Source organism: Orbicella faveolata, unplaced genomic scaffold, assembly GCF_042242905.1.
Source record: "Orbicella faveolata isolate gen_17 unplaced genomic scaffold, um_ofav_v1 contig_34, whole genome shotgun sequence".
NCBI classification, from domain to species: domain Eukaryota; kingdom Metazoa; phylum Cnidaria; class Anthozoa; order Scleractinia; family Merulinidae; genus Orbicella; species Orbicella faveolata.
The window spans coordinates 21971081-21984111 of record NW_028301563.1 but is presented as its reverse complement, the minus strand read 5'-3'; the positions used below and the strand labels follow the sequence as shown (position 1 = coordinate 21984111).

Sequence of the window (13031 nt, the reverse complement as noted above, 5' to 3'; positions counted from 1 at the left end):
TAACATTTGTATCCACAAGCGGGCATGTAATATTCTGTTTATGATATAAACATACTAATGACGACGTTTTTGATGATTTTTGATGTTTCATCTTACGAAGTGTAATATCAAGCCTAGTTTTATCAAAGTTTGATTTTGACAATTCGATCAGTGGCTTTATTTAGAAGAACTTTAGTGGATCTTTTCCCAGCAAGGCAGCTAAGTGATGCAGTCTGTGATAGTAGCTAACGGTAAAAGCTGGCCGTGAACAGGCTCCCAGCGAGGGTGGAAACAAATTTCGCGAGCAAAGTATGAATCCGCAAGCAAAGCGAGTGGGAGTCCACGAGCGATGCAAGTGGAAGCGTTAATCCGTGGGACTCCCTCATCACCAGACCGCTCTCGACTCGGCTAGCTCGCACTAAACCCAACCAGGGGCCCGTTTCTCAAAAGCCCCGGAAACTTTTCGGGCCCGTAAAGCCATTTTTAGTCCATCTATCTAATCAAAGGCTCTGCGAGCCAACTCGTGAATTTGATAAGCCAATGAAATTTAAATATCGTCAATAGAAAACGAGGTTTGATTTCCATACTAGGGTATGAACCGTTCTAAGAAGTGTCGTAAATGGTTCAACGGCAAACAATCACTCCGGTTTCACTTTGAATCTCCTTTATTCTCTCTGATCCGCTCTGGTTCTTTCGCGTCTCTCGATCACAATACATGTACAATGGATTACATAATAGTTCAATGTTCAAGTAGTTCATATTTCATTGTCACGCAAAGTTCATATTTCAATGTAACGCTTTCATCGCCGACAGAAGTGTTGGACTGCTAAATGGACATTTTGAGGAATATGATGTGAAATTCAATTAGGCCTTAAAGACAGAAAATATGGGCTGAGTGGGAGTTAATGTAAGACAATCACTGTTCCAGATTTTACTTTAAAGGTTTGTGGAAAGAAAGTTCAAAAGGGTGCTGTTTTGCTCCAAGGTAGCGGGAAATGACTTAGAGCCATAGCTGTATTTTGTACATAACCTGGGTGGGGATACTCTAAAGTAAAAGTTTTGGTGATTTGAATTAAACTCCTAAATGAGGGCAATCTGGCTGTGGCTTAAACTTTATTTGACTGCAAAGAATGGGCTACAATGACAACATGTCTCTTTATATAATTAATTTTTTTGTGTGCAACCCCAAAAAGTACTGATGACTAAAATTAGTGGCACCCTAAGTGAGATTTGCACCCTTGTTAAGTGAGAAAAACATCATTACCCTTTTCACAAGGGAGTACCCCTTCCAACAGGGTGTGGAAAAGCAGTGAGTAAGTAAGTTAAGAGTGGCGAACGTTTTTGATAATTTATTTTTCAAGGACTTCCGATCAGCCAAAGACTTGTGGCTACTTACTGAAAATTTCAAACTTTTCTGAAGGACTTCTAAATATTTCGTAAAAGATTAATGTACCTTTAGGAGCTTGTGAGAATTGCACTGTGAAGGAGGGTTGATTGTAAAATTGCACAGTATAGATTATAATCAGCTGCAAGTGACTCACCCAGATTTGAGTGTAATTAAGGAAATTGCACAGACAAATATGAGATGTACATTTTTACTTGGTTTTATGAAAATATGTCTGCCAGTAAAACTGGTTCTTTACAAATGGAAACTCAAGACATTATGTATTAAATTAGTTCACAAGGAATAACTAGTAGAATTACTATGAAGGACTGTCAAACTATGAAATCAGCCAAACTCAAGCTAACTGAAGGTATCAAATGTTCCCCTCTAATCTTTGATTATCTAGCAGTTTTGCAGTGAATTGATTGCATTTATGGTGGTTTAACATCAACTGGTTTGTTTTGGTAATTACGACTATGGTAAAATCAAACTGGCACTTACCAGTCTATGTGCTTTATACAAAGCAGAGCCACTTCATTTAATAAATGATTCTGAGGAAGGCAGTCACAGAGTCTAATAATAGTTCAACTATTGTACAAAATGTTGTTGTTACTAGTTGAAATAGTCATGATAGAAGTTCATGGTGCTTGTATGAATATAACCAAAGAATAGATGGAAGGTGCTGAATTCATTATTTGATGTTAAGTTCTCAAGACCACATTGTTGTTTTCAGTGAAGTTGACAGCAGTAGTTCCAACAAATATAATACATGTACTTCTTTCTTTGTAATTTGTGTTATTAACTGCATGAACTCCAGTGATGCTGTCCCTGCATTTTTCACCCTGTTCATTTTTTTGTAACTTCAGATACTGTAACTGGTACTAAATCCAGAATGAATATAGTTGGCTGCAGTGCTGTATGTCTCTGTTAATTACCATGTGCAAGTAACTACATGACTGTATATCATTCCAGTTCTTATAGCGTATTTTAGTAGTCTCCATAGTCCAGTGGCCAATGTATGTGAGATAAGCTCTGAATGATCTGCTATTTTATAAGAAGATATAACAAGTGTTATCAACAATTGTTTTAGTAAAGCTGTTGATCCACCCTGACACCACACCTGTTCTGGATTCTTCACTTTTTGTCTTCTAGATGACTTTTTTTTGCAATTTCCTGTATGTAATCTGGGTTCTCTGCTTTCCGTTTCTTTTTAGACTTTTCTCCCTAATTGTCTCAATATTTTGTACCTTTGCATGGAATTTTGACTCTCTCTTTTTCTAAAATCTGCACTAGCTCTTCTCTTTTTCATGTATTCTTTCATGCAACCTTGATCAGCTCTGTATTTTTCCTGTTTATCAATTTTTTCTTTCAACTACAGTTTGATCACATGTTTTGTTGTTTGATACCTGACAATTTCTCGTTTCTACCGTAGAAACATAATGAGTTTTACTTATGTGTCCAATGTAAATGTTTGTGTATTCTCCTGTCACATTCACTGCTTGAACAACAGTAACAGGAGCAAGCGTTTGAAATGATTCAGCGATATGAATTGACAGATTTAGGCAATTGGCCAGTGCTTGAATTATAATTGCATCAGCCCGTGTTCCCTGACATGACATATTGTTCAAATAGTCTTGCCAAGAATGATCAGTGTTACTCTCTATGAACTGTTCAAGGTTCTGCAGTAAAGTACTTGACTTCACGAGCACTTCCCGAGGACAGCCGAAGTACGGTCGATCTATCAATTCCATTTTCTTTGAAAAAAAATGAACCATGACCGAGAATAACCGTAAAAAACCTTTAATTGTTTAAGATACAAACTGTAAGTGCTTATCTGGCAATGGCACGAAGGCTTTTTATCACAACAATGAACGACTCCAGTCCAGAAACGTTCGGCAAACTTTACGAATCACTTCCCAACGTCGAAACAGCTCCAGGAATAACGAACAGAGCCATCTTAAAGGAGTCACTTAACCAGTGGGCCATGGGCGACACTTTATAATCGGTCTCGCCGAGCGTGAAGCTCAACTTCGCGAACACTCGAGTCTTTTGAGCCCGTGGTGGAATTAACCAAAAGATCAGCGTTTTGATACTACTTAATAAAATGGCTATTTTCGCCTCAAGATAATCTCTTGTAAGCGTGGTTCTGTGGTACTGAAAGGGATTCTAATCCGCCCTGCCATTAAGAGGTGGGGAGTTCAAGTCCGTCGCCCGCCTGCACAGGCAGCCCAAGCTCTCTTTATGAACCACACAAGCAACACAATATGGCATCGAATTATAAGGGTTTATATGGGATTTTCTACAAGATATCCTTGGAGGTAGTTAAAAGTGAAAATTCTCAATAAAAATGGCTTACCTTATTCCATACGTGTGTTGTTTGCTCCTGGTGTGGTTATTTTACCGATTGAACTTGATTTAAGCGACTTTTTTGAATTCCGATTTTCCCTTTATAAAGAGAGGACAAGGCGAAACACCTCAGTCGGAACAGCCTGCCGAACGAAGTCAAAAATCCCAGGCTAAAATGTGCCCACGGCCACAAATCCACCGCAGAATTCAAGGGCAAAGGTTGATCTTTCATTTCAATCCTCTAGCCACACAATTGCAGCCCTGCGAGCGACGCCAGGCGGCTCTTCGTGTCCCCAGTGAAACGATAAAACTATGGAGGAGCTCCGTGTCGTTTGATCCGCGACATAACGACCGTTGAAATCGGCTTGGTAACCTCGTCACGTTGGCAAACCAAGACTCGCGGGGGTACTAGACCGCAATTAGTCAAATTTGTCAAACGTAAGATCAACGGCGAAAGCTCCGTAGAAACTGAGGAGATCATTTTTGAAGTGGAAGTCATGGTAAGTTTTTACGTTTACGCACCTTTGAGTTACTTGGTCCTTGCCTCACCAATTTAACTTCATCTCCCCATAATTCGTTAAGAATTCTCCCGAGCAAAAGAGAGTTCAATTTGCTTACGGCAATTTCTTTCTCTTCGTATGCTCTAGACAAAATTTTGCTGGCTTCCATTACAGTTTCCTCACAATATTCGTAATTCCATAATACCCTAAGAGAAGCAAATTTAGTTTATCAGCTCGGGAATATTTTATACAAACAAATCAAAGGTGCATAAACGAGAAAACTTACCACGACTTCCACTTCAAAAATGATTGTATCTCCTCAGTTTCTACGGAGCTTTCGCCGTTGATCTTAAGTTTCTTTGGTTTTGAAGCCATTTTGCAAAAGCGTTCTGTACGATTTTTATTTAGCATTGTAAATTCGACCTGAGGGGATTACAAGAAGTTTAGTTGACAAATTGCGGTCTAGTACCCCCGCGAGTCTTGGTTTGCCAACATGACGAGGTTACCAAGCCGATTTCAACGGTCGTTGGGTCGCGGATCAAACGACACGGAGCTCTTCCATAGTTTTATCGTTTCACTGGAGACACGAAGAGCCGCCTGGCGTCGCTCGCAGGGCTGCAATTGTGTGGCTAGAGGATTGAAATGAAAGATCAACCTTTGCCCTTGAATTCTGCGGTGGATTTGTGGCCGTGGGCACATTTTAGTCTGGGACTTTTGACTTCGTTCGGCAGGCTGTTCCGACTGAGGTGTTTCGCCTTGTCCTCTCGGGTCTGCCTAATGTGCGAGCCAGCGAGCCAAGCGAGTCATGCGAGCCAGGCTGCGAGCCATGCGAGTCATGCGAGCCAGGGTGCGAGTCATGCGAGTCACGGTTTTAACGTGAAAAAAAATATTAAATAACGAATATTATTATCCAACTGCAGCGACTACCGTCCAAATAACAGTACAAATATACAGCGATATTGTACAGTTATTTGTACAGTAGAAAACCTGTTTGCCGTACAGGTCGGCGTGCGCGCACAATACTGTCACACTCTCCCTCTTTCACTGATAAATATATTTAAATCTCTTTACTAGATGTTTGGTGTGTAGACCTGTGTAGTATCGCTTTATATTTTCACTCGTTGTTTGTATTTTGACTGCCCTACAGGCTCGTCAAGATACGACACAACTTGTAAAAATATATCGCGATACTACACACCAAAACATCTTATAAGGTATATATGATTATAGTATTATTAGTATTATAATATATACATGATTCGAGTTACATTAGTTACATGTAGCGACCGTTTTAATTTCATAGATGAGTCTAAAAAGTGAATATATTTAAGTGCGTGACCGTATTTATTTCGTTTTATTTATTCATTTATTTATTTATTTATTTATTTATTTAGTTTTTTAAGATTTTGAATATCATTTTTTTAAAGGAGTGCAAATTGCGAAGAAACCTAAGTAAAACGATTTATCCATTGGCATAGTCAAGGTTCAGATACTGACATCAATACTGTATAGATTAGATAACACTATCAAAGTCACGCATTCTTTGTAGCCTTTAGAACGCGGTGGAGACAGAGACGTTCTTTGTTGTTCTTTGTGTTCTTGTTCTTGTTGCTGCTACTCACAGCTTGTTCACAATTTCCCTTCAATTTTAAAAAGTACAGTAGAATCCCTATGTTTTGGAGCCCCCGATTTTTCAACTTTCTATTATTCGAAGCAATCTTTTGGTCCCATTAGCAAAAGAGAGTCAGAAAAAAGTTAGGAGAAATTTACACTCATCCCTATATATCTCGAACCATTTTTCGTTTCTCTGGGAGGTTCGAGAATCGGGAATCCATTGTATATACAACTCGAATTGACCTACTCTCTTGACTATTTTTCAGGTTTATTTTATTTAGTTAGTTGGTTACGTACTAGCAAGGTGAGTCTTTTGCTTTGCAGAGTGTTGAAATATCTCGTTTTAAAACTAGATGGGCATAAAAAAGATCACTTCGCAAATGTAACAGGCTTCATTTTACCGAAGAAAAGTTTTTGAAAATATAAACTGAAAAACGATGAGCCCGCCGTCCTTGATGACGTTTTTGAGAGAGGAGGCGGGTGAGATCGTTTTCAAATTATGTTAAGTTTTCAAGTCTATTTCTTTCTTTTGCTGTTCAGTCAAAGGTGTTTCGATTAACAGTGTCATTCCAGTTTTGTATGGGCAAATAAAAGAATTCCTGGGCAATTTTCCCATGCACTGAAAACGAGGGCAAAAGAAGAATGTTCTTTTAATCCAGGACTTCTGTATTGTCCTGTAAGGGCCTTCTGTTGTGGCTTGGATATTACCCTCTGATAATTCTTTCTTACAGGTGGCGCATTTAGCGTCCTTTTTAGATGTTCTTTTGTTTATTGTATATTTTTGTTCATCCTCTGGGGGACAAGTCACTTTAGATAGTGGGACGTTTTCTGGGAATGCCTCAATTATTTTTTTCCACTGTTGCTCAGTGAATTTTAGCTGGTACATAATCGGCTGCTCTTTATCAAATTTGAACAGATTGTGGAAAATCCACATCAGGTGGTGACATTCCTTTCTGCACCAAGCAGATGAACAGATGGAAGATTCCTTTTTGAGGCAAATCTCTTCTAGATACCCCATTGTATCAAGCACTTTAAAAGTGAAGCTGATCATGGAGGAATCACAATGAAGTAGATCCATATGAACTCCTTCAACCTTGTCGTGGAATAATTTCTTTTGTTTTTTGGTCACGTGTCCATCGTTTCTTTTGTTAACTTGTTTATTCTTCTGTTTTGTTTGATTTTTTCTGTCAGCCCTGTGAGTGTCTTTCGTGTTAATTTTAAACTGATGCTGTGCATTTGCGATTTCGTCAGCTTCTAATTCAAAGTCACCATCGATCATATCCTCTGCCTTCTCCACGATTTGTTGAATTGCGTCGGCCGACGCTTCCCTTGCTCTAGCCATACTAACGGATTGTTTCTCAGAGCGGTCTGCCGCGGAAGGGCCACGACCTACTGTTTTTAGGCCAAGGGATTGTCTCTTTTTTTCTGCAGCCTCCAAAACAGCGCTTGCGCATTCCGCGGTTACCACGTCCAGCAGACTTTTCCTATATCCGGAGGCATGCAAAGACTTGGCATTTGCCACCTCCGCAGAGGATGCTTCGCTGGACGACTGCGTGCGGCACCATTTCTGCCAGCGTGCTTTTCTTCGCCACCACCATGCCTTAAAAGACTTCATTTTTTTGACGTTTGTTGCTTTTTTTTCGATCAGTTTTTCAAGTCTTTTTTCCGCATCTACTGCCTGCAAAGAGGTAGGGGAATTGTACGCATCCATCATTATTGATTTGAACTGATCTTTACTTTTTTGGTCGCTAAAATAAACGGAATTACGGTTGATGTCTTGTTTGAAATGGAAGAAGTCTGATATGGTCTTGTTTTTGACGTCTTCCCCCTTTGCCATGCAAAGACCTCGCCACAGAGCACCACCTTCATCACCGACGTATGATTTGGGATCCAATCCCCGTCCTAAGACCTCTTCAGCATTTCTGTCATATTCGCCAGCCACTGTTGGGAGAACTTTGTTAACGGCCGCATCAAAAGACTGCACCATTTTTTTCACGTTATCTGAATTTTCACCGGGTTTGGCTGCAAACATGCTGACTAATTTGACATTGCGTCTCAAGATGGGATCGTATGTGGTCATCTCAATTTCTGTGTAATTTTTTGCGCGGCTTTCGCAGCCATCGAGGCTTACTGGTTCGTCAACAATGCCAAGACTAATGACTGCACCTAATCGCACCTTCTGCTCAGACGAAAGAATGACATAATCGTCGCCAACACACACAATTAAATTTTCATCTAAATTTCTAGCAGTAAAATCGTCCTTAAGCAATCGAACAGCTTCTATTTCCGATCCTCCAGGTCTCTTTTTTTTTGTTGATGGTACTCTGTATATACTGAAGATGTTTTTTGTTGCTGTATTTTAAAGCTATCTCATTCACCTCGTCTCCTTCTTTACCACTAAGTAAGGCCTCACGTACAACGTCCAACTGTAGTTGACCTGCTGATTTTGTAGGTTTTATTCGGAGAATGTTTTCCAGTTCCTCCTTAGACGGCTTATCTTCTTCCTGCTTTGGAGAGCAATTGTGTTCCTGTAAATAGATTACTGTCATTTTTTTGTGGCACCGGTCGTTTTCAATATATTTTCTTGCTGAGCAATGCTTTCTAATGGCTCCACAGTGACAGTGCACGCAACGCTTAGATCGATTAAAATCGACTTTGTTTGGAGACTTTTGAATTTTTAAATATGCGCACTTCTTGTTTGCGCATTCTAAGGAACCGAGACACAATTGAAGCGTCCTTCGCCCGCCCTTACAAAAGCCCGCTCTTTTGCATGGTTGTGCTCTACCCCACTTCCAGTTGTCTACAACCACCGACAAAGGCTCCGCGTCATTGTATTCCACTTCATACTTTGCAGAACCTTGAGGAGCCGGAGGAACCTTCTTCACCTGAACTGGTTTGAGTTTGTCAATTTCGTCTTGGTTGGCATACAGTCTACGTCCCTTTCTTAAAACGCTGATGTCCATATTGTCGTCGCTATTTCTACCAATAAATACAAAAGGTCATTAACACTTCAGGATGAAAATTCTATAAGAAGCATGGATTTTTGATAAACTACCACGACTATTTTCATATTTTATCATAATTACCCCCACTAACACATATGCAGCTATTTACTCTACCCCTCCCCAAGAACAAAATCACAACGTTTATTTTCATGCGCACTTTTGTAATGGTCTCGAGGGCATTTCTCTGGTTTCAGTCACCTGACGTCTTGAACTAATTCGTTTTTTGTATTGTTTGTTCGTCAGCAAACAAAATTCAGCTTAGTTAAATAGTACCCTCAAGTCCTTGAGTCGTTACAATAACTAATGAAGAACCTAAAGCTAGTGTTTTTCTTTGGTGCGAGACGAGGTCAATCTGTGCATCTTTTTATCAAAACAGAACACCGTTACCCTAAACCATAAGAACAGAGCATGCAGCAAACTCTCTATTACATCAAGAAAAGAATGATAACGTACTCTTCGTCAAATAGCTTTTGCTTTGCGGGTGACCTGTGGGCTTGCTCTTTAGGTCTTTTAACTGGTGGTAGACGTCCACTTACTTAATACTTACTTAATAGTCCACTTACGCTGGCTATTAATTCTTCAATGCTGTCATCCTGTTATAATCAAAAACAACGTTTAGCTCGACTTCTGCTACTCTCTCGAACAGTGGCTGGTAATGGAGCCTAATAGAACATATCACTCTGTATTTTTGTGTGTTTAAAAAAGTCGGAATCTTCTCGGCTTCAAGTTACAATTACTTGCGGAGCTACTTATGGACATATTTAAACGTAAGGGAAAAAGAGGATTTTTTCCTTGGATAAGAAACTACTGGTCAGCTGTCAATTACTCATAACATGGACGTCCAATATCAAAGAGGTGCCTATGGTAATGGTGCTACTCTCTTATTCTTCAAGGTATGGGGTTGGGCGTACGAACGGACGAACGGACGTACGGACAGTCACGTCACAACCAAACTTTTTTATATCGATGGGTTACCGAATTTTCTAAAGTAACGAGCCTCCACTAGCGCGCCTTCGGCGCGCTGGAGTCTGCTAAGAGCATCTGAGTGAGAGGGCACAACGTAAATTAGTGATCAATTGGGTCTTACTTTAAAAGCCGATAAGAGGTACTGCGTCGCGAAAGGAATCATGGAGGAGGAACATTGGGACAGTAATTTTGTTCTGCGTCCAGTCAGTATACAATCACTTACAGATGAAATACGCTGTCTCTTCCTTGTGGGTTGCTTAAGGGGTGATTCGACCTCCATGCCATCGTCGGAGCTTATTTCAACCACACTCTGATCACTGGTATCCGTAACTGTCGTGGTAATTTCCAGCTTGCATTTCTAAATCCAAAAAAGGCAAGGGCTGTATAGGTAAAGCGTTGCAGTTCTGTATCTTCTGGTCATAGAGTGATCTCGAGTGGTATGTCATATTATAGCACAGGTATAATTTGATTTTTGTTGTTTATACGAAGTAACCTTTGGATGAGGAGTGTTCATACAAAAATATTAAGTCGCATATCACGAGTAACAACAAATCATTGAACTGCAGTTTTGTGAGCGTGACTACGGACTCACATCAATTACGAGCACAGCTAAACACGTGAGTAAATTCCTCCTACATATCTTTAATACCTTGTCTTTTGGAGCTGCCTTTTCTTCAATTATTTCAATGTCTGATCCACAAGATGATGTGTCATCAGAGATTTTTCTTCCTCTCCATAAACTCATTCCGGGGTTGTATTCTTCTGTAGATTCCCACCATTCCATCTCTTGATTTTTTCCTCCCTTGGGTATCTGAAATTAGACACAACAGAATGAGTTTTTCAGTGTATATACCGCTGATGCCGTTCATTTGATCTCTCACCTCTTCCCACTTCCTCCGAGAATAAGCCCCAACCCACCACCCTCCCCCTCCAAAAGAAAGGCAGAACCAAGAAGATTACGTGGTCAGAATTAGCAGTTACCCTTAAAATTGTACCTTTGTTGTCGTTGTCCTTTGGGCTTTGAAAGTTTTACTGGACGACTTTTTAGTTTCTTGAGCACTTTTTTCCCGTTTGATTTTAGGGGAAAAACTACAAGTACGTTGCTCAGAATTTCCCCAGGAAGATTTCACCGCCGTTGCATAGCTTGACGCCTGAAACAAACGTGAAAAGATTGAGTAACTCAGCAAAACCGAACGTTTACGATAAAAAAAGTCCTGAACATAACCCAGTGACCAACTATCACATCAAAAACTCTGTCTGAAATTTCAACAGATCTTTATGAGTGAAAACGGTGTGCTGAAAGAAATTTCAATGTTAGCCTAATTGATTGGTTAATTGTCTGTCAGAAATTGTATATTACAGGTCAAATCTGAACATGTACCCAAGTTCCGAAATGAACCCAGGCACATCTGTTTACATTATGTATAGCACATGAAAGTAACCAACTGTACCCTTTGCTTGGACTTCAATGCGACGTAGTGATTACCACTGTGTCCGAAGTAAAGAGTGCCGACTGAGGGACCCAGCTGAGGCTCCACAACTTTAACGAAATTGTCATCCTGTAAGATAAAGTGTAAACAAAACAACTTATTACTCCTTAGTTAAAAAAATTAAAATTTCGTCTGAAAACAACGGAAACAAACATTGTGAAACATTAGATGACAACAATTTACCCCGTGCACTGTAACAATCATAATTTTGTAGTGCATCACGTCTGCAAAGGCGCTAATTACTAAAGAATTAGCATAATTCTTTTGCAGGATCTTCAATGCTTCTGACCATACAGCAGGCACCTTTTTACCACCCATATCGACTTCACACAAGAAAGCCAAGCGGTCATTTCCCTGGTTCTATTAGAAAAAAAAAAGCAAAACAAAATGTCACAAAACTTCGTGCAAGAGACTTTTCAGGTCGTTGTCTAAACTATAAACTATTCATTTCTCCTAAAAAATGTCTGCCTTATAGCCTTTCAGCGTGCACAGTAAGAAAAGTGTGATACCTAAAACGTTGCTTTTCAGATGCTTTGTCACGAACATCGTGACCATGTACACGCAGCACCTATGAATTGAACCTCTGAACCAGGAGGCAAGGAAACTTAGGCTTAAAATAATAAATATAGATAATCATAGAGGAAAATGAGCTCCAGTGTATAATGAGAAGAAAGACTGGGACTAGGGCTCAATTAAGGAATGGAGGTTAACAAGAAAACAATGATGTAAAAACTAATTACCAGAAAAATATTTCACTCCGTTTGTTTTTAATTCTCTTGACCAGATGTCATTGATGTCATCATCTGTTGTCTGTCACGCAATCACTTACACAATGGTAAAATAACTTACGTCAAACTGATGGCTTTCCAGATAATCAAAAATGAGGTTGTGCAAGATCTCTGACTTAAATCCCAGTTGAAACGCTGCAGCCCGATAGAAACAGCTTCCATCACCGGGAGGATTAAAAGCAATTTCAAAACCTTCTTCTTCTATCCTCTGCTGAAGTTCCATTTCAATTTCCATTTTCTAACAAACCTCAAAAAGTAACATTTACAGTTGACAAAAAAATACTTTTACATTTCGCAATGTTAACCTTGTCTAAGACTGTGCTGAAAATGTTCAGGAAATGCAACTAATACGTTAAAAAAATGCTTTGTATCTGAATCTCAATTACCTCACTTGAATGATTTTAGAGGTAAATGTCACAAAAAACACTTTCTACCTCTCCTAATAATTGATTCCCACAGGATTGAAGAAATGCACCTCTTCGGTTCTCTGTAATGTGACAAGGAAGAACGCGGTAAAGGAATGGGGTCTAATATACACTTCTGTCCGAGAGAAACTGGGTTGGAAAACATTCCAAATGGCGGATGGACTCACGAATAAGTAGTACGGTATGATATATCTCATATACATGCTAATTTTTTCATTTTATTCATTCTTTTTATTTTTCATGTTTCATTTTTCATGACTCGCATGACTCGCACCCTGGCTCGCATGGCTCGCATGACTCGCACCCTGGCTCGCATGACTCGCATGACTCGCATGGCTCGCTGGCTCGCATATTAGTACAACTCGTCCTCTCTTTATAAAGGGAAAATCGGAATTCAAAAAAGTCGCTTAAATCAAGTTCAATCGGTAAAATAACCACACCAGGAGCAAACAACACACGTATGGAACAAGGTAAGCCATTTTTATTGAGAATTTTCACTTTTAACTACCTCCAAGGATATCTTGTAGAAAATCC

At 39.7% G+C, this 13031-nt stretch overlaps 1 protein-coding gene, 1 long non-coding RNA gene and 1 pseudogene across 2 annotated transcripts; all 3 read right to left on the bottom strand.

Moving 5' to 3' along the window:
- Nucleotides 1-1560: 1560 nt before the first annotated feature.
- LOC149105284 (uncharacterized) lies at nt 1561-5362 on the bottom strand. The gene is made up of 2 exons (XR_016201689.1): nt 3720-5362; nt 1561-2407 (listed from the first exon to the last, which is right to left on the bottom strand). It is a non-coding gene; the product is annotated as an uncharacterized LOC149105284 (long non-coding RNA).
- A 49-nt stretch (nt 5363-5411) lies between these two features.
- LOC149105283 (uncharacterized) lies at nt 5412-9040 on the bottom strand (annotated as a pseudogene).
- A 324-nt stretch (nt 9041-9364) lies between these two features.
- On the bottom strand, nt 9365-12703 carry LOC149105282 (uncharacterized). The gene is made up of 6 exons (XM_089272342.1): nt 12134-12703; nt 11468-11644; nt 11246-11353; nt 10790-10945; nt 10018-10152; nt 9365-9421 (listed from the first exon to the last, which is right to left on the bottom strand). The coding sequence occupies exons 1-6, from the start codon at nt 12305-12307 to the stop codon at nt 9365-9367; spliced, it is 807 nt and encodes a 268-aa protein (XP_089128468.1). The 5' UTR covers nt 12308-12703.
- Nucleotides 12704-13031: the final 328 nt, after the last annotated feature.

Bases quoted from the DNA above. Each gene is read 5' to 3' on its own strand.
- LOC149105282 (XM_089272342.1), bottom strand. From the start codon at position 12,307: ATGGAAATTGAAATGGAACTTCAGCAGAGGATAGAAGAAGAAGGTTTT. The intron at 11,645-12,133 runs GTAAGTTATTTT...TTTTTCTAATAG, and splicing joins TGGAAAGCCATCAGTTTGAC to AACCAGGGAAATGACCGCTT. The intron at 10,946-11,245 runs GTACAGTTGGTT...CGTTTGTTTCAG, and splicing joins CATTGAAGTCCAAGCAAAGG to GCGTCAAGCTATGCAACGGC.